This window comes from Fonsecaea pedrosoi, assembly GCF_000835455.1.
Source record: "Fonsecaea pedrosoi CBS 271.37 unplaced genomic scaffold supercont1.6, whole genome shotgun sequence".
Classification (NCBI taxonomy): Eukaryota; Fungi; Ascomycota; class Eurotiomycetes; order Chaetothyriales; family Herpotrichiellaceae; genus Fonsecaea; species Fonsecaea pedrosoi.
Genome location: NW_013550610.1, coordinates 947185 through 968244, shown reverse-complemented (window position 1 = coordinate 968244; position 21060 = coordinate 947185). Strand labels below are relative to the sequence as shown.

General features: G+C 44.0%; 1 protein-coding gene across 1 annotated transcript; it reads right to left on the bottom strand.

Annotated features, from left to right (window-relative positions):
* Positions 1 to 4973: 4973 nt before the first annotated feature.
* On the bottom strand, positions 4974 to 5286 carry Z517_09249 (uncharacterized protein; the record flags this gene model as incomplete). Its single annotated transcript, XM_013425159.1, has 2 exons — positions 4974 to 5206; positions 5271 to 5286. 2 exons carry the CDS (start codon positions 5284 to 5286, stop codon positions 4974 to 4976), a joined length of 249 nt encoding a protein of 82 aa, XP_013280613.1.
* Between the last annotated feature and the right edge of the window lie 15774 nt (positions 5287 to 21060).

Genomic DNA, 21060 nt, shown 5'->3' with positions numbered 1-21060 from the left:
AGAACTCGTCGTTGTATTTGGCCTTGCCCGGAGCGGTCACCCAGTCAAGGACGCCACGGCCACTACCGACAGCTCCTTGGGTGCGTGCGATCGCTGATACCCTTTCCATATTTCTCAGTCTGGACGGCGACGGTCTGCAGAGCTGGTTTCAGCTGGCGGTCTGGTTCCCTAGTTGGTTGAAATGCTCCGTCGTGCTTGGGGTTGTGGCGCCCAAACGCTCTGCCGATCGTGTTTTTGAGAATTCGCATTCTTGGACTGACTTCTGGATCCTGAGACGAAATTCCGCGCGATGATCCGGTTGGTTCCCTCGCTTGAGTTGCGGACGAGAAAATCGTGGGTTTGACTGCTCACAGGATGCCACCTTTTCAATTTTGTCAATTTAAGGTTAGCGTGCCAAGACAAATCAATGCACGCGGCCTCCGCACGTGCCATAACATTCAGCTTCGACACTTAAGGGCCCGTGCGCGACGGCGTTCATTAGTATGCCTTGGCACGCTAGCCTTAAATTGACAAAATTGAAAAGGTGGCAACAACCATCTTCCTCTCTTTTCGAACGCTTTCCAACCAGAACACCCGGACAAGAAGTGATAGCCCAGTCCCTGGGCGGAGCAGAAGGATGGACACCTTCTCCCATTATCAAGATCAACGGGGACTGAGGTGGTGTCTTAGCTGAGTGAACAGGCTTTCAACGGCACCTTGACCCATCAGAACTTTGGACGCTTTGTTCTTGAGAGTTACCGAACCAGTCACCGAAGCAGCGGTATGTGCTTCCGGCACCTTGAACTTCGACCGATCGCTCGAAATCAAGAAAAAGCCCGCCAATTACCCCAATTCGGGTCGACATGATCTATGCGTTGACCTGTCCATCGAGCATACCGGTTGTCATTTTGGTGTTTTTCTGAGACTCTCGATTTCGCCGTGCCAGGCCGCAACAGCAGTGACCGCCCCGAATGCCGATTCCTTCTCCGACCGCGCCTGAGCCTCCAAGGCAAGCACATGGGAAGGTCGCAGGCCGACAAAAGAAGAGTTTGAGCGCCGAGTCAATGGTCCACCTGGGCATTGAGTCACCTCGAACGATCCATCTCGCCACGACCGTAGTTGTACAAGTACTTGTATGCATGACGGGATGAGACATAATTGCTTCATGTTTTCTCCCCTTTCATTTCCTCGCCTTTCATGCTCTACTTACCCAGATCGGTCCACGAATCACCCCGACCGATTGGCACTGTGACATGACATCTTTCTAGGATAATACTTCGAGACAAGAGCGTGTTTGCCGAGTTCTCTATTGTTCAGATACAAGTTTGCGCCTGTCTACTCAATTCATTGGGGACTTGAGACTCTCACCCCGCAGCCACCAATGCACCTTCCACACCTGCCAGCACCTGCGATTCCCTTGTGGTTGTCAAATTTCTTCTCGTGCAAGTCCCCGCAACACGAGTTGCAACAACTCAACCAACCCACTCTCAATAACCAACCAAGACAGCTCCTTATTATTTAAGTACCGCAAGCTCACCGCCCGTGGGAAGCTTCCTTCTCTCACGCTTTGAGTCTTAGCTAAGATATACTATCAAGGAATACCTATACCTACCTGTTACCTATCGCTGCCCTCTACCTATCTACACAGGCCGTTCCTGACACGGCGGAGGCAATTGTTACAACTTGCGCGTATGTTCCTCCTACAGTCATTCTGCTTCTCGCTGTCATTCTAATCCGTCCCAGTCACATCTTTTGCATACCCTGCGCTGAAAAGACTGGCTTGTCGACAGCACCCCGGAATCAGCGTCGATGTCCTGTTTGCAAGACCGCCCTACCAAACGCCCACGTATCACAAACAGAGTAGGAAGCTGAAGTAAACGGCACGAGAGGAGCGTGACACTCAGGGAGGAGAAGCATACTCCTACGCGGCCTTCAGCAAAAGAGGGTGAAAGACCACTTGGGAAGATACCGAGCCGGATAGGCCTAAACTACTTTAGGCCACTTACACACTAAAGGAGAAAAGTATGTTCCTCGCACCCGAGACGCATCCTTCTCTCATGCTTCAAGTTTTGTCATTACTATACGTGAAGGGGTACTTATTACTACGGAATCGATCTATCGCTGAGTACTGCCTATCTCTAATAAGGCATTCCAGATAAGACCGCCCTACCAAAAGCCCACGATGCAGTCCGCAATCTGCCAAATCCACCCGAAGACTTCAAGACCAGCGTCCTTTGTGGCTTCGACCCCGCAACCATCATGGAGTGTGGCCAGACGGCACTTTCTTTCTGGACATACCAAAAGGCTTAGGAACTGTGAGGTTTAATGCTTCCTCTGCCAAGTGACCTTGCTGACGAGAGTGACAGTGCATATCAGCAACACATTACTAGAAACCTGACGCACAGGCTCCACCAACTCAATGCAGAGGTTGAAAGGACAGAGATTGAAAGGACAGTGAATGATGGCAATTCTCCAATATACAAGTGGAAACCTTGAAGAGATGGATACTGGACCTCGAGGCACAAGGACACCCACTCAGCTATTCTTGTGTTCAAAAGCTCGCAGGAGTAATTAGCAGCGATAACGGCGGCTCTGAACGCGTCGGACATAACTAGCTAATTACCACGGTTATCCAGCGACATCCTGACCCTAAATTTCTGGATTCAGCGTGTCAACTTGTACCCTTCCTGTGGCGCTTAAGGCGTGGTTTAGCAATCTACAGGCTGTCTTTGAGCGCTATTCTATTATCGCCACCCCTGGACAAACTCCTGGAGAGGTGCAACAAGAATGGACCTGATCCGCGTAGAGGAAGGCACCCAGAGCGCACTGCGGCGCTGCGGTCGAGATGACTCCTCGAGAAAAAGGAAAAGGGATCCAGAACGAAAAGTTTCCCATAGTACACTGGAAGGAAGTACAAGTGCCGCCTACACCTCTGATGCCCACAAAGACTGAGGCGTCCTCAGCACCCCTCGACTCTGCACCATAACGAAAGTTGTCATCAATCCGGGGCGGGTATCAATGTCATTTGAGTTCCAAGGACCCAAAGGGAACGCGACGGGATCATCGTCCAGAGTAGATGATGGTCGCGCACACGCCGAGGACGATGGTGTCGAACCAGCCATTTGCTGTCCACGGACAAGCTGACAGAGGAGGAAGAAGCACAATCGGAAGATTTTCTAACACCCAATAGTGTCGACATCAACGTGCAAGGGCTGATGAAAGTCACATGTACATATGTGTTTGTGTTTTCTGTATGTGTTTTTTCCGTCTTTAGTGCGAGACATGAAAACCTAGAAGAATTTCATGATCAGATTGGATCGAATTCACCGTGGCAAGCTGTGTCCTCCATCTCCATATCTGCTACTCCATGACCCATTCTAGCGTCGTGATATTGCCCTCACATGTTGCGGCACCTCGACATCACACCAACATGGCTTCTCAGAAGACGGTAACAAAGCTGATCCACGGCCTGGCAACAAGGACGAGGGCAGCACCCACACAACCTTTCTCGAGAATTCCTTGCTTGGACTGGTCTAGACCGTTCCTGGAAGCATACCGTCATCAACGTCAGGAGATGTCCTTCAGTGAAAGATCCAAGCTCGAGGTGGTCAAGACGGCCCAGACCACTGTTCAATGTCCTGGAAGTGGCTGCGCCCGTCCAAGATATTCATTGTTTTCGCGGTGTGCTGGTCTGTCTTCACTGTCAGTACGTCAAGGCGGCTGAATTTCAAGGCGCCTCAACAAGCCAGCGGCTCACGTCCCCAAGATTGGGTGGACTGGATTCAGGCTTTTGCGTTGTGTCTCCGGTATGGGAGGCACAAGGACGGAGAGCGCCATCATCACCGTCCTGTTTTCCGCGAAGACTCCCAGCGCGGTAACAACTCTGTTCCCTCACCGACTACGGCACGTTGGCGAGAGAAGTACGTCTTGGTAGTACCTGTCTCCTGTCTAACTCAAATTGATGATTGCTCGCTGCTTTCATGCACCGCGCGCGCTCTTTGCCAGATCTCGGGGATGAGGTGCCGGCAGAAAGGGTGGAAAAGGGTGCTCGTTACTCTGTCTTCTCAATTCCACTTATGCAACTTATGTACTTGATTCTTTCCTGCTCTGCATGTCCTTCGGGTATTTGGCCACCACTGCCGAACCGAACATATGATTTGGAGCGGCTGCAAATCTGTGAAGCGCAGCAAGTGCTCGGCGGGGCGGGATACAACAAGACAGGGCGACGAAGGATTCCCGCATGCATCCAACCAGTCGCCGCTGGAGCTATTTCCGATCCATCAATTCACGCTACAGGAAAGCACAGATCCCGTGCTATTGAGGAAGCAAGCGGACTTGATGGACGAAGGCCGTGGCGAGAGGATCTAACGTACGACCGTCCTATTCTGACTTGTATGGATGGCGTTCTCGGTGTGGGCACTTTTCCCACGCCCGGCACTTGCACTTGCACTTGTACTTGTACTTGTTCTTGTGCAGTTTGGGACCTGACGTGGACCAGTCTGCATACGACAAGAGAGGAAACCTCATTCGCGGCAGACCGAGAGGCACTGGGAGCATTCGAGCCACTACACACATCCTGAAGCGAACATTCTCGGTGGGGATGGTGCAGTTGGATACCTCAAGCTTTGCAGAGACTATGAACACAACCAGATCCGCTAATCGACCCGATCCACGGGTTCAAACAAGGTGATAGCTCATTCTTCGTACGGCTAGAGAAATTTCTGTTTCATGACCGGAATCTCGACGCCTTCCTCTCTCTCTCCCGTCCTGCATGATCTCGCGCCCGGCTCAACGGCGGCTCCGGCCTCCCTGCTTACCACACCGTGACGGTGGCCCAAATATCGTCCCTACTCTGTTGAACAAGGACCCAAAACTAGGCTCTAGGGGGCGTTCCCTGGAAGTGCACCACCGCACGTTGCCTCAAGCCCTTCGAGCGACAAGCCCTTCCTCCGAAAATCAGTCGGGATTGATGGACTGACCAGACAGCGATGTCTTCATATATCAGGCGATTTAACATTCAGATCTCGAAGCCTCTTCTCAGCGTCGCGCTGCTCCTGAAGCGCCGTGTTGTTCTTCACGATCGCTTGTTGAAGAATCTCAGTCGCTTGAGGGGTGTCAAACCCGGACAGGGCGTGAGTCCAGATCCTGGCGCTCCACTGAGCCTCGAGAGCAGCTTTGCGCTTTATGCACCAGTCAAGAAGCGCTTCCACCATTTCGATCTTCTTTACTAGAATTGGATCAGATACATTCACTCACACCTTGGAAACCCGGCGTGGGGCATTCATACATACCTTCGGTGCCCGCCATAGTGTTACAATGTATCTCGGATGGATCAGATTGCCTTGAAAAAATGTCTTGGAAACTATTCAAAAGATTGTATGGTAATGATGTGCTTTCAAGATCCTGGGAGAAAGAGAGGGAAGAGGCCCGTTGGAGGAGGGGGGGGAAGGGCCTCGTGAGTGTGGGAGGGGGGCGTTGTTGCCTGGAGGAGATGCCCCTCATTTGTGTAACAACAGATTCCGAAGTCGGTGCCACCCACTTCTCACGGCGCCCTGTTCAACCACTCGCTTGACACCTGGTGCTCCATTCCAGTCTGTCCCCTCTCAAGAGTGCCTCATTGTCCTCACCCACAGATACAGACATGGACAGACGCTGGTAAACTACCCAACTACATGAGTGACCATCCAGCTTGACCTTGACCTGTGATAGGCATAATAGACGGCGGCGATCCTCCAAGGAAACCTACCAATCGTGGGACTACGGCCCTTGGACACCGACGAAGCCAGTCCCTCCAGCACGATCCCGATCCCCATCACGAGCCGAAATCGTGCCTCAATCTCTGCCACTTCTGCGCGCCGACGTCGCGGCGTTCGAGCAAACGCGGTCGGGCTGCTTCTGTGATCTCCTCGAACATCTCAGGCGATGAGGATCCCTGTCGCACCACAGAAGAGGAGGGCGAAGATAAAGCTCATCTTCGAGTGGCCTCGCGCGTTTGGATGTCCCTATTCGAAACGAGATCCTACACGTCGCAGGGCCTTGCCTGCGATACGAATCCATGAGCCAAAGAGCGCTCCACAGGCACTTGCAGAGGTCACACATAACGTCCGGATTACTCCTGTTCAAATCTGTGGGACGATGTTTTTTCCAATGCAAGTGTTCGAGATGGCCATCGTCGTACGCGGCAATGCACCATCAAAAGACCTGCCTCCAGAACTCGATGGTATGAGAGGAGAGAGGAAGCCCAGTCGCTGGAGAAAATCCTGCAGGGCAAAGAAAGATACTGGACAAGTTCTGACAGAAGAGAAATTGATTCAAGGTGTGTATCAGGCGCTTTTCCCGCGGGGCGATTGCACCGACCTCGGCACGTCCAACTCGGCGCGAGATCGAGATTGGCACCCCTAGAATGCGTTGCGGCGGATTTGCAGGAAGAACAAACGGTGCGGGAACGAAGTGGCAATGAGCTCAAGATGACGAACGACCGGTTTGAGATGCAGGTTCTTCTTTCTGACGAAATACCCATTGGAGCGGCGGCGGCAATCGAGAACGACGACGGAGACATACAGTCATGAAGCACACGAACGAGGGAAATGGTTAATGGCGCATGAAGACAAAACAGGAGCGTTAAAGAGCCGGATCTGTTTGTGGATCTGCTGAATAGGTGGGTGTTTTGGATTTGCGGCCGGAGAAGCGCGTCTCGTCCGACCGACGATGCGTTGAAGCATCCTTCGAAAGCATCTCGAGGGGAAAGGCATGAGTGAGTGGGATAGATACGGAATACGTGGGCAGAGCATGCGTACTATCGGATAACATGGCGGCGTTGCGGCTCACCTTGCGCTCTGTCTGAGTGAGTGCAGGGCAGGGCAGCCTTGCTGGAGCCTTGTCCGGGCTGTGCACTAGTAGCTGATTCCCCCAATAGTACTTAAGGTTGAGATGACAGATTCACCTGAGTTCATGAAGCCTTTGACGATTTCCTTCATCGGGGTAGCATGGTCAGGTCGATGTGCCAGAACGATGTCTACATATGATATGGCTGTTGGAGACGCTCCAGGGAGACCAGGAGAACATGTACAATGAAAATGATGTACACCCAGGAGACACCCGGGGGTACTGTACAATGAAAATGATGTACACCTAGGAGACCACCTCGCTCAATGAGTTCGGTTGATTTTGAGAGGAAGGGACCCGTCCGGACTCCGTAATTGCGGCGTGGGTTGCTATCGTGCCGTGATGTGTTGTGCGCAGTGTTCGGGGACCGCGCACACGGTTCACGGCAGGTGAAGGTTGAACTGAAGTTGAGGGTTGAGGCCGTAGTTGATGAGTGCTTCTAGTCATGTCCATGTCGCTGTAATACTGCATCATCTAATCCCGACGCGCGCGCTAGGTTGTTCAGACCTGAATTGATTGCTCTGTCCTGCAATATTTAAGGATGGGGAGATGAAATAACTGCGTCCACCATCACCTCCGCCGCCTGGTGCGGCATGAATCGCAAAGTCGGCGTGCTGGGTGCGATCATCGTGGGAGAGGATTGGTGTCCTCCCAGTATCTAACCCATCGTCATTGTATATTGTCATCCCAGGGGGCACTCATTATACAATGGGGGTGGTGGCGGCCAGAACTCGTCCGTGAGTGTTGCCTTTGAGTACGGCAGGAACACAAACGGCGTTTATTCTGACGCGGAGATCGTTCTAGAGATTGTCTGTGTAAACGTTTGGGAGATTGTTGACTCGATGAAAGCTCGCAGGATGAGACTGAAGAGTTGTGAGAATTGACGGTCGATTCGACATTTTCGGTTGGAGGGAGGGGGTTATATCTCCGGGATCGGAGTCTCGGTGTTGGCATCACACAATCTAGAGAATCGAGGTCATCGTATGCACTGTTTATAAACGCACGCGTATCGAGAGGAGTTGCAATCTCCCTTCTTCTTTGGCACCGGTGCAGGAGAACCAGATGGACGAGGCCTCTCGCGGAAACATGGGGTCGAAGGTCTCGAGTATCTCCTGGGTGTACACCGTCCCCATCGTACAGTGCCCGTTAGGTGTGTACCAACCCCGTCGTATGGTGTCTCCCGGGCGTCTCCTTGGTGTACATCACCCCATCGTACAGTGGCCCCTAGGTATACGCCACCCGCATCGTAGTGTCTCTTGGGATGATCGAACGGTATCGGGTTTGAAGGAGGTGATGTCCTCCTCGAAGGTGATAGGGACACCCGCCAAAACTTTAACTAATGTCCCAGTGCACGCCCATCCCAATCATTCCGTCCCATATTCCATACAAATAAGCCGTAAGGCTGGGCCTCCTGCGAACCTCTTCATCTTAGTCCATGCTCATGATATTTCGAGCGTGAAAGACGCCCTTTGTGTGTGAGCTTACTGTCTCCTAGGTGTACACTCCTCCACCGTACAGCCCCCCTCGTAGTGTCTCTTGGATGTACACCGCCCCCATCGTAGTGTCTCCTGGGCGTACATCATTTTGATGATGAAATGCCTCCATCAACGCCACTGCTGGGACTCAGGAGGGAGCGAGGAGAGGGGGCGGTTTCGGCGGTGTGCCGGGCGGTTTGGGTACCCTCTCCGCTTGGGAGAAGACGCGGCACGGAGATGGCGCTGTTGCCTACCAAAAAAACCTGCTCAAGATATTCAATCAACCAATCACTTACACAACTCACTTTGTCATGGGGTTGAACGCAGGAGAAGGCTCAGTTCGGGTGCAACCAGCGCCGAGACTGACGCTTCCTCCTGATTGCTTGAGTTTACTTGTATGACAATGCACAGGCAGAATGCGGCTTCCTGGTTGGACGAGACAGACAGTGTCAGTGATGCAGGAGCCTGACAACTGACACACTGTACGTAAGGGAAAGGTAAAGAGGTAGTACAAGGCGCAAGGACAACACACGAAAGGACTGAATGACGTGTACGAAAGAGGAAGGTAAAGGGAGAAAGGGTAGGACACTGGGCACGCCTTGTAGAGGAGCGTTACGATATAAAGAGAAAGAGAAAGAGAGGGAGTTTTCTTCCTTCTTCCCTCTCTCTCTCTCTCTTCAGAGTTATCCTCCTTGTTACTTACTAGGTTAGCTCGCCAGATACAGAACTCTTTCCAAACCCTCACACACACTTGACTCGCCTCACTCGATTCTTCCCTAAACCCACCCCTTCACACTCTTCCCTGGATTTCGGTCCAAAACTCATTGGTAAGAGCTCCCCAATCACCTCAGACCACGCCGTGCAGGTGGTGTCGATGGCCCATTTCTTATCTTGTTCCTTCCTCCCCCCCAGAACTCGATCCCAGTTGCAAGTTGTCCTCGTGTGTAAGATACCAAGTGCTAACTCGGATTGAAAACAGGAAACCGTGGTCGACTTCACCATGCCACCACCACCCAACAATCCTCCCCCAAAGCCATCGAGCGAACCCAACATTCCCGGAGTCAGCTAAATGTCTCCTCGACCTCGCTCGACACCACCGCAATCAATCGGGTGAGGACTCTGCCCTTGATCTCCTAATCAGGCAAGGGGGATGACTTAGGGCCCAGGATTGGAGGATCAGGTCAATGAACTGTCACGAGTAGATGGAAACCTTCACACGTTCGTTACATGGAAACACTGGCCAGGGTCAGGCTCTTTTGAGCTGGCGATAACTTGGGACCAGGATTGGAGGATCAGGTCAATGAACTGTCACGAGTAGATAGATCTTCTTCGGAAGCCACGTTCGCTGTATGGAAACACCAGCATCAGTCTGAGTTTCACTATTCGGTCTTCTTGTCGCACCGAGATCCCGTAGCATGGTGTGGGGGCCTGTTGAAGACATCCAGCTCCCGTTTGTCTCCTGCGACTCGGAATTGTTTTGTTTTTCGCAGAGAGACTCTCGTCGTAGTGCTCTAGTGTCTGTAGTCCTGTCTGCACCTCCTGTAAACCCTCACCATGGACAACCAAGTCATCGCCTGAGGATGGGGTGAGCATGGGAATTGTAGCGAGACGCTGGATGACAAAGGAAATGGGATTGACCGGTATAATCAGTTCTCGCTGCCGACGCCTGACGAAGACATTATCGCTGTCACGGTACCCCGCACGAGGCTGCCTACCCTACACGAGGCTGAGTGTATAACATTATCTACCGCGTTATCTCTATAACCACTAGTTAGACTCTTTCGTACTATAATTCATTAATTTAAGCGTACAGCGTAATATCTTATAGTACCTTTATTAATATCGCCTCTCAGCCTTTACTTTAAAGAACTATAACGCGCCCTTAAGATCCTAATCGCTACTAAACTATACTTAGTAAGGACGCCCGATTAGTTTACTTTATTTACTCGATTAATCTTATATAATTAACTTCGACCTTTACTTAGAAGGAAGAATTAATTAATTTAAATTTTAATTCGTTTATAGTGACCGATTTCGACCTTTACTTAGAAGGAAGAACTCGATCCTCTATAGTAATTAAGTAATTAGCTAGTTACCTCGTAGATATAAGTTACCTAGACTCCTTAGATAATGTCACGAACACCTACGTGATACTGGACACTCCACGTAACATTAACTAAGGAGTCAGGCCGCCAGCTAAGTAGCTGGCTTACCGCATGTATATAGTAAGAGGGGTCATACCTATCAACCTTGAAGCCTTCTTCAAGCGTTAACATCTCTATCTATAGGCTAGTTATCTATCATTATTAATCCTATAGTACATACATTCACCCTCTAGTTAGGTAACGGGCCTGATAGATAACTACTATCGGTAAAAACCTTATAGTTTAAAGAAATAGACGACGGTTAACTTAGTCCGTCGTACCTTAGCCGACGACCCTTAAATCGAACTACGAACTCTCTTACGAACGCTCCTCCTCTACCGTAGTACTATAGAAGGGCTAGATAAGAATATATAACTAAGGAAGAGGAGGATAGTTATAGTACTTAAACTATAGATAGATTATAACGCTATAACTTTATATAGAACTATAATTATAGCTTAAGACCCCCTCTATAGAATAATACTTAAATCTCTTCGTAGATAATAATAGTCGAGTTATAAAATACCGTTAAAAATTCCTTAGTCGCTATTACTAGTTAAACTCTCGATTCTTAGTATAACTTAATTATATAGAATCTTAGTCGACCTTCTACGAGTTAAACCTCTATTTATATAGATCCTAAGTTAGAGACTTAGAATAAAGGGAAAGATCTAGTAAATAAGAGAGATCGCGACTCTAAGGAAACGAGCTTAAATAAAGATTATAATCTAATATCTACGTTTACGTACCTTAAGATTCCTCTAGAACTTCTTAAAATAAAAGGTAAAGAGTTTAACTTCGATTATCTACTAAAATAGAAGAAGGAAGATAATAATACCTTCGTTCTTATAAATATAGAGAGAGGATATAAGGATAGACTTAAAGATTTAAACTTTAAGTTTAGTTCGGAATTCTTAGATTTAATATAAGTACGTACTAAAGCGATCTTTAAGCTTATTCGCGTACTTAATTTACGATATCTTAAACTCTTAGATATTTATAGAAAAGTTATTAACTTCTATTAACGGAAGTAGATAGTATATAATATCCGTAAAGACGAATTATCGACCGTTTAGAAAGAACTTAAGCGAATATAGAAAGAGTTAAGATATATTCGCGAATTTATTACTTAATTATAGAACGAGAAGAGTATCCTTAAATATCTTAACTAGAGCTTCTATATCCTAGTAACTTAAGTCGAAAATTCTAAATATATTATCTAGAGGTTAGAAAACGAGAATAGAACTCTTATAGATATAGCTAAAGACTAGAAGACTTACGTAGAGGACGAAGTAATAATACTAAATTAGCGAATTTAAGAAATTAATACTAATTAACTCCGTATATCTATTAAGGATCGATTATATCTATATAGTATTAAGTCTCTATCTATTTAATAAAGTTTACGCGCCTTAACTTCTCGCTACGGTTTAAATTATAAACCTCGTAATACTTACGCTTAACTAGACTATTATTAGCCGCCTTCTATTCCTTACTTAGCTTCCTACTTTACGGCGAGAATAACTAATATTATAAACTTATTACTTAATAATAGACTTTAAGATCTAGTACGAGAGATACCTTAAGGGAGAAGTAATCGCGCTTCGAGGGCTTTAAATCTAGTTAAGTTTAATAGATTAGACTAGAATAAGTTCGAAGACTAATTAAATACTATAATTATAAAACTTTAGATTAAATTAGAATATTACGAAGAGAATCTAATTATAATTATCCGATATATTTTATCTTATCTAGAAGGCGTAGCCTTAAAATTAGTTCTACTATAGATATCTAGTAGAGAAGTATATCCCTTTTAGATAGTAAGAGAGATATTAAATTAATTAACTTAATAGTACGACGATTACTACCGTAAGAAATAAGCTAAAGATAAATATAACGCGCTAATAAAGGCGAAAGATTAGAAGTTTAACGAATTTTTTACTAGATTCTAGACTCTCGTCTATTATATATAGAAGACGGAAGTTAACTAAGTTAAAGAATACCTTAAGAAACTAGACTACCGCTTATATAGGGAGATCTATTAGAGTTAAAAATACTACTTACTTCTTAAGTTAGCTAAAGAGTATCGACTATAAGAGAGAGTTATTAAATTATAGAAATATTAATATTCGCGCTCTAAAACTCTTAAGTTTAAGGCGATATATAAACCTTCGCTAAAAACGGATTTACTAAAGCTAATTAAGTACTTTAAGACCCTTCGTTTCGCTCCGATTTAGAAGAAGAGCTTAGCGCATTATAATTAGCCTTACTTAGATAAATAGAAGAGGAATATCTTAACGGACTTAGAGAAAAAACGCTATATTATAAATAATTTATACTTTATATATAAGAAATCTAACTACGTCGCTAAGAGTCCTAAGTATAAGAAAGTTAAGTAGAAGAAAGTCTATAAGATTAATACTCTTTTTACCTACGACGACGAAGTAGAAAATCCTACTAATAGAGATAATAATTTAGCTTAAGACGCCTATTATATAGACGAAGAGAATAATATAACTACTAACTTAAGTTTAGAAAACTAATTATTCTAAGTTATAGCGCTAATAACTTAGGACGTCCCCCTTCTAAGCGCGATAAAAGTAAGGACGTATCTACTCTTACTATATTATAAATTTCGTCTATAAATATTAAGAAATATAACTATATTATAGTAAAATATAGTATTACGTCTAAACGAAAATCTCTAAGCGATCGTAAGGTAAAATATAAAGCGATAATTAATTTAAGCGTTACTTCGATATTTATAGATTTAATATTTATTAAACGTTATTATATAAGTTTAAAACCGCTTCCTTAATAGAGGACTCTAAAGATAGTAGATAACTAGAAGGTATTTCTCTCTTATTACGCTAAGTTTAAGTATTCTATTAACTAATATAGGGAAACTCTCTCCTATTATATAGCGCCTAAACTAAGCTATCTTATTATCCTTAGGTTAAATTAGTTATTAAAATATAATATAGCCCTAAATTTCCGTTTCCGATTAATTATCTTTAATCTAATTAATTATAGTAGATATCTCTCTTACGACTATTTAATTACTATATATAGTACTTAAGGATTATCTATATATAATCTATTAATATAAATTAACGGCGTTTCGGTCTAACTTCTCTCTATCTAAGAATTCTATAACGAACTCTACGATAATAAGTTAACTAAAGCTACGATAATATAGTCGTCCGATACTCCGTAAGACTACGAAGATTTAGAATCTTATATATTATATTCTTTATTCTATTACGTTATTAATCTAGAGAACTTTACGAAGTTTATAAGTCTAAAGAAAGTTACTAACTTAAAGACTAAAGTTCTTATCGATTATTATAAATAAATCGAGATCTTTAACTATTATACGTTAAATAGACTTCTATCTTATCGTTCTAGACTTAATTATAAGATTAAGCTTATATATAATAATAAGAATTAATTACTATACTAAAAGTTCTATAGAATAACTTAAGAAGAATTAGAAGTTACTTAAAAATATATTAATAAGATAATTAAGAAGGATTTTATCTAAGTCTCTACCTTATCGATCTTATCCTTAGTTATCTTAGTAAAGAAATCTAGAAGAAGTCTAAGATTTTATATTAATTATCGCGTCCTTAACGCGATTACGATAAAGAATTATTATTTAATACTAAAGATTCGCGAAACCTTAGATAAACTTTATAAAGTTAAGTATTTTACGAAATTTAATATTATCGCGGCGTTTAATCGGATTCGTATAGTTAATAAAGAAGAATAGAAAATAGCTTTTACGATCCGCTTTAGTTAGTTTAAGTACTTAATTATACTATTTAGACTTTATAACGTACTATTAACCTTCTAGAGCTATATTAATAAGGCGTTATAGGATATTTTAGACGATTTCTATACTATCTATCTAGATAATATTCTTATCTTTAGCGATAATTTAGAAGAATATAAACGATATATAAAGTAAGTATTATAAAGATTATAAAACGCTAGTCTATAAATTAACGTTAATAAGTCGGAGCTTTATATCTAAGAAGTTAAGTATCTAGATATAATTATTTTCTCTAATAATATTAATATAGATCTTATAAAAGTAGCGATAATCTTAGAATAGTAGACTTTCCGGTCTATAAGGGACGTATTATCCTTTTTAGAATTTATAAACTTTTATCGAATATTTATTAAAAAGTTCGACTAAATCGCTTTCGCTCTTATAAACTTAATAAAAGGAGGAAAAGACCGCCTCTTTATTTAGACTATATACTATTAAGAAGTATTTAAAAAACTTAAATTAATATTTATTAAGACTCTAATACTTCGACATTTTAATCTAGAGGCGGAGACTTAAGTAGAAGTTAATACTTCTAATCTAGTAGTAGTAGAGATACTATCTTAGATATAATCTAATAGAAAGCTTTATCTAGTAGCCTTCTTCTTAAAGAAAATAAGTTCTATTAAGTATAATTATAAGATATATAATAAAGAGCTCTTAACTATTATAAGAGTATTTAAAGAATAACGACTAGAATTAACTAGTATAGATCTTAATAAGACTATAAAGATTCTATTAGATTACTAGACTCTAGAATATTTTATAACTATAAAGTAACTTAACTATCGATAAGTTTATTAGAGTAAATTTCTATCTAAATTTTAATTCTAAGTATAATATTATCTAGATAAATAAGGAACGAAATCTAATAGTCTTACGAGATAATCTAAAGATAATCTAGATAATTAAGATAACGCGCGTTTATAATATTAATATTAAGTCGTACTAAAACTATATAACCTTAGAGAAGGTATAATTTAACTATTAAGGTTAAAAGACGCTTACGCTCTAGCGCTTATAGTAGTTACTATCGAGAAATTATCTATTCTAGATATAGTAGTATAAGTATACGAGCGTAATAAGATATTAAAGAGGATCTAGAAGGCTTACTAACGGAAAGATATTAAGATAGACCCTAAATTATAGAAAGCGATTCCTAAAAAGATCTCTCTCGCTAATTATACGATCGTTAATAGTTACGTCTAATATAAGAATCGTCTCTAGATCCTAAATAATAACGAGTTAAAGCTTAAAGTACTATATATATACTATAATCTTCCTATCGTAGACTATTTAGGAATTAAGAAAACATTCGCTACTATTAGTTAGTTATATTACTAACTTAATTTTCTAGAGTTAGTAAAATAGTTTATAAGTAATTATTATATCTATAGAAGAACTAAGGCGTTTCGTAACGTATACTTAGAGAGCTTATAATAGCTAAGAGTTCTATAAGGGTTATAATACGAGATTAGTATTAATTTCGTTATAGAAATACCTTAAAGTTAAAGTAAAATTAACGGCGTAGAATACTTAAATATTATAACGATAACTAACTATCTTTCTAAATAAAAATACTATATCTCTTATTAGACTATTAACGCTAAAAATATTACTTTATTATTTTTACGATATATTTACTCTTAATATAGTCTTTCCGTTACTATTATATTAGATAAAGGCTTATAATTCGTTTTAATATTCTAGAAAATCTTATACGAATATCTAGAAGTAAAGAGATAACTTTCTACGTTATATTACTTAAAGACCGACGATTAATCTAAAAATACGAACTAGATAATGGAATAATATCTTCGCGCTTATTATAATTATCTTTAAGATAACTAAGTTAATTAATTACTAATAGTAGAGTTTATAGTAAATAATTATATCTCGAAAACTATTAACGTTTCGTCTTTTTATACTCTTTACGGAACTATACTTAAGTTTAGTATTAAGTTAGTTTAAGACTCTCTACTACTTATTACTAAAGTATTAGTTAATAAAGTCGCCGTAGATATATTTATAGAAAAGATAGTAGAGTTATATAACTAACTCCGGGAAGAGATAGTCTATACTTAAGCTTATTATGAAAAACATTCCGCGTAAGAGAGGTTACCCTCTTTAGCGTATAAAGTTAGTAATATAGTTTAGTTAAACGTAAAGAATATCTAAATAGAAAGATCCTTAAAGAAGTTAAACTTAAAGAATCTAAGATCTTTTCGTATATTAGAGGTAATTAATCCCTATATTTACCGCCTTAAATTATTCGTTAAGATAAAAGTTTATAATATATTTTATATATTCTTATTATATCCTACCGCGACCGATATATTATCTAGGTAGAAATAGATTCTACCTCTATCTATCGTAGTATAGAGGGAAGGTTAGGAAAACCTAGAAGAGTTATATAAAGTATAGAATACCGTAGACTCTCGGATTTACGGTCGAAATAGAGACCTCTAATATAAGGTAGAGTAGAAAGGAGAGGGCCTTCCTAACTAGCGCTTCTAGGATATAATACTACTAGATTACGATAAGCTAGTAAAGGCTTTTTATAAATAATATCCCTAGAAGTCTAGTCTACTAAAGGATTACGATTTTAGTAGAAGATATAAGATTAAGATAAAGTAAAGCGAGATAAAGTAAAGCGAGATAAAAAAGCTTACGGTTAGGTATAACTCCTAACTAATAAGAATTAGGAAGCTAATGTAGAGACTTAGAAGGGAGATTAACGAGTAATAAAGGCTCTACTAAGTAGATATAAGCTTAACCTTTAACTATAAGTACTAGGATAGCGATAGTAATAATAACTAAGACTTAGAAGTTATCGATCGACTTAATAATAGTAAGTAGTTAAAGGATATAGGACTAAAAACTTAGTAACCGAAGTTACGTTATTATAAAGCCTTCGAGGACGAAGAGCGGATTTTACGGGGGGGTAATGTTACGGTACCTCGTACGAGGTTACCTACCCTATACGAGGCTGAGTATATAACATTATCTACCGCGTTATCTCTATAACCACTAGTTAGACTCTTTCGTACTATAATTCATTAATTCAAGCGTACAGCGTGATAGTCGCGAAGAACATAGGTGCAGGCTGTGCCACGAGTTCCTAGTTGGCGGGATGAAAGACGGCTGAGTCTCAACAGTTGCTTCAGTCAGTCAAAAATCCCCTTTACTTGCTGAAAGTCGCTGAGTCGGAGTAATCTCCGGTGGAAACCGTGAACCTCGTCAGAGTCGTCCGCTCTTGAAATCTGTCGAATATTATCCAACAGTCTCTACCAGCTAAGCAACGGGTATCAACAATAGCTCTTGTGGTAAGTTACCAAGCCTTGACGATGCTTATGACGCTTAAATATCTCTCTGGCAACCAGCAAGGCGTGATAATGCACTGCAAACGCCTAGAGAAAATGCTAGAGCTCCGTGGGCCACTCTCTCTTTTGTGGCCGAGGCATGGGCGATTGTGTTGTAGCCACCTTCTTCGTCACCTGTTGGAAGAAAAGGTCGCGAGGCTGAATACCCGTAGACACACTAAAGGAAAACATCTTTACTGAACTCGCCGTGAAATGGTCGATGGAATACTAACAGTGCTCAGCTCGTATCCCCGCGGTGCTTTCAGCACTGCCAGGCCGCAGGCGAGCCTTTGCTTGCTGACGTCTTTTCATCGATAATCGCTCCAGCCTCATGCGCTTGTTATTGCCGAATCGTGTTTGATGATCCCAAGGTTCCAAAGGGAACCCATCATCGACAGGGAACCGCAGAGACCCACAGCTGTTTCCCAACGGGGCTCATGACGCCAACATCGCGCATAACTATCATGCCGTCTGTCATCCTTGGATCGATCCTGAGATCAAATCGCTGGGTAAAGTGCTGAAAGCAGCCAGAAGAAGTTGTGCTCGAGCGAGAGGCATCCCTACACGATTCCGGGGACCAACCGCAAAAAGTTTGTCTGTGTGCGACATTCATCTCCGTGGAAGGATACACGACTGAATGGCATCAAGGTATCTGACGACGTCGTACAAGATCTGGCCGTGTCGTTGAGCGATTCCGTGCTGGGAGAAACCATATGGGATCTGTCGACACGTACGAGCGTGCCTATCGAAACGAATGACGCTGAACACTGAGGATGTACCGGTAGGTGTTAAGCACTGGTAGAAAAGAAATCTGATTTCAGACAAGGTCGGGTACTCTGGCCATAGATGTCTTTGATCGAGGCAAGATCGGAGAAGGTGAGTTCGTTTGGGCCGGTGCGCACTACCTTCCCATACTTCTGATGTAGTTTGTATCGTGCGTATGTATCTCTTTCTTTCACCACTTGCCAGATCATATACAACTTCGCCAGCGGCGGCCCGGGAAACCTGGATAGAGTGTGAGCGGAATCGCATCTCCGAAGTCATGGGTCTGGCCCAGCTTGGTAGGATTTTCCCTGGAGCGTCCCCCCGAAAGAAGCTACCAGCAGTGGCGCACCTGGGCCATGGACCTCTCCACATCGTTCTTCCTCGTCATGTTGTCATCATTACCCTCAAGGCTCGCCGGTACAACAGACGCGATAGATCGATGTAAGGAGTAGTATGATGGCTCGTAGAATCACAGCTGTGGCCGCTCCGGACTGCCATGGAATATAGAGACTTCTCCTCCCGTGAAAGTGGATCACATGAGGTGAAGACACTAGCGCAGCTGGCTGACGCAACGGTGGTCTGGTCCTCGGGTGAAGGGGTGCTAGCACCTGTCATTACACATGGCTGGTCATCACTCCAGGATGCAACTCTCACACTGCAAGCGCGGGTTGTTCTCGGGGAACCAGGGCTTGATTGAGAATAGAGTCCTGTCTCGTTCTAGAGGTAGTCTCGAATCCTGAGACTCCATCCAAAGCCCTCATCCTATCTGGGTGAATGACTTTGCCAATGGCCTTCATCTTGTCAGTGTCCCTGTCGCGGATGGGCCACTTGATTTGTACAAACCCTTTAAGGCTCGAATCCTCGACCAGCAAACAACGTACGGAAGATAAAGAAGCCCACCTCCCCGTCCTCGAAACCTTTGGCTATCAGAAATGTGGTAAGAAGGGTATCGGAACGCCAGCCGGGATTTGACGTGCCAAGACAGAGGCAACGATCCACACGACGTATCGCAAGTAGTGGTGCACAGAGAAGAGCATCGAGCTCTCTCGTAAAGCACAGTGTGCTGGCAGATTCGTGACGATAGTTCGACTTGCAGTCGGTCTGATTGCTTTCAGACAGCTCCATCAGAAGGAAAAGGGTGCTGTAGTAGAGCGAACGACCTCAGATGAGTATGTAAGATGGAGGGCAACACATCGGAGCTTGTGTGCTCGCTCCAGCGGGGTGAAATGGCGCGTTGAGCAGATATCGTGCTGTTTCACCAACATACACAGACCCAAAGACCCGGAGTCATGAATGTTGTTCCAGAACCGTGAGACGGAGATTAATTTTGGTGCGACGGCAAAACACGGTGGTGAAGTAATAGAACGAGACGATTTGCCAGCAGTCTCTCGGAAGAGTAAAGTCCCCAGCTGCGCGGAGGTGAAAGTGCCAGTAGCAGTGCCCGGGAACCAAGATATCGTGACCGTGGACGTGCAGGGTATGAGAAGGCCAAGAACTGGTTCTGGATAACGAAGGAGACCCACTGGTTGGCTTGGTTGAGGACAACAGGAAATCAAGGACATTGACGATTTCATGATGGCAATGGATCCCTCTGAGAATCCAGATCGGGCTAAACGGGCTGGAAAAGGCATGCACGACACTTGGACCCAAGCTCCGAGTAGGGGGTTCGAACACGACAGCCGATCAATAGAAATTCCCACGTCGCTTGTAGGAGGGCGGTAAATGCCAGAGCAGAAAGGAATTGGTTCGTTCGAGAGACCTGGCCCTGACCGCACTGGAGACGCAGCAGCAGCAGCAGCAGCAACGTGGGTTGGGAATGAAGAGGGCGTCATTGAGAGGACTCTGAAAGTGTCGGACGGGGATCTTCGACGCGCCATCAATCTCCTTCAGAGCGCTGCCCGACTGGTTGATGGCGAAAAGACCCAGGTCGCACAGCCACGTCTCGTCACGGTGGGGTACACGGTCGTGCTGCTGTTGTTGAGCCTGTAGTATTCATCTCGCTCGTTCAGCTCGTTCAGCTTGCCCTTGAGAAGCTTCCGTCGTCGCGCATTGTAACATGAGGCCGCCCTCGAGTCGTTGTATTCACCTTCAAACAGCTGGAGAAGCTCAGGTGCCTCAGAGTGGGAAACGAGGCGTCACCACAGTGTCGCCATTTGGTCGGCATTGAGGGCGTGGCTAGCGTGAAAGACGGGATTGGCGATATGCAGCAGGGAAGGTGCGTAGTGGTGGTGACGACCAGAGATGTCCAATATTATGTTGTTCCTCTTCCTGCTTACAGATCCGAGGGTATTTTTCTGTGTCTTGAAACGATACACACCAACCGTCGATTGAAGTGGAATGCCCCGAGCATCGAGTTCTACCAGGGCGGGAGCGTCGGTGCCACGAGGATGGAGGAGTGGGCGAGCATGAGGGTCGAAGGTGAGCAATAGGAGAGACTGAGCAAGATGGTCGGATCAGCCACGTGTGCAAGCACCCTCTTCAACGGGGGGCTTCGTTTCCTTTGCACGGGAAACCAAGGCCTTGTCTTGTTTTGCTTTGGCAGACTTGACCTTTCTGCCTTGTTTGCTGAGCCTTTGCTTGCGGCTTTTGCCTTTGTCGTCGATTTGACAGCTCCGATG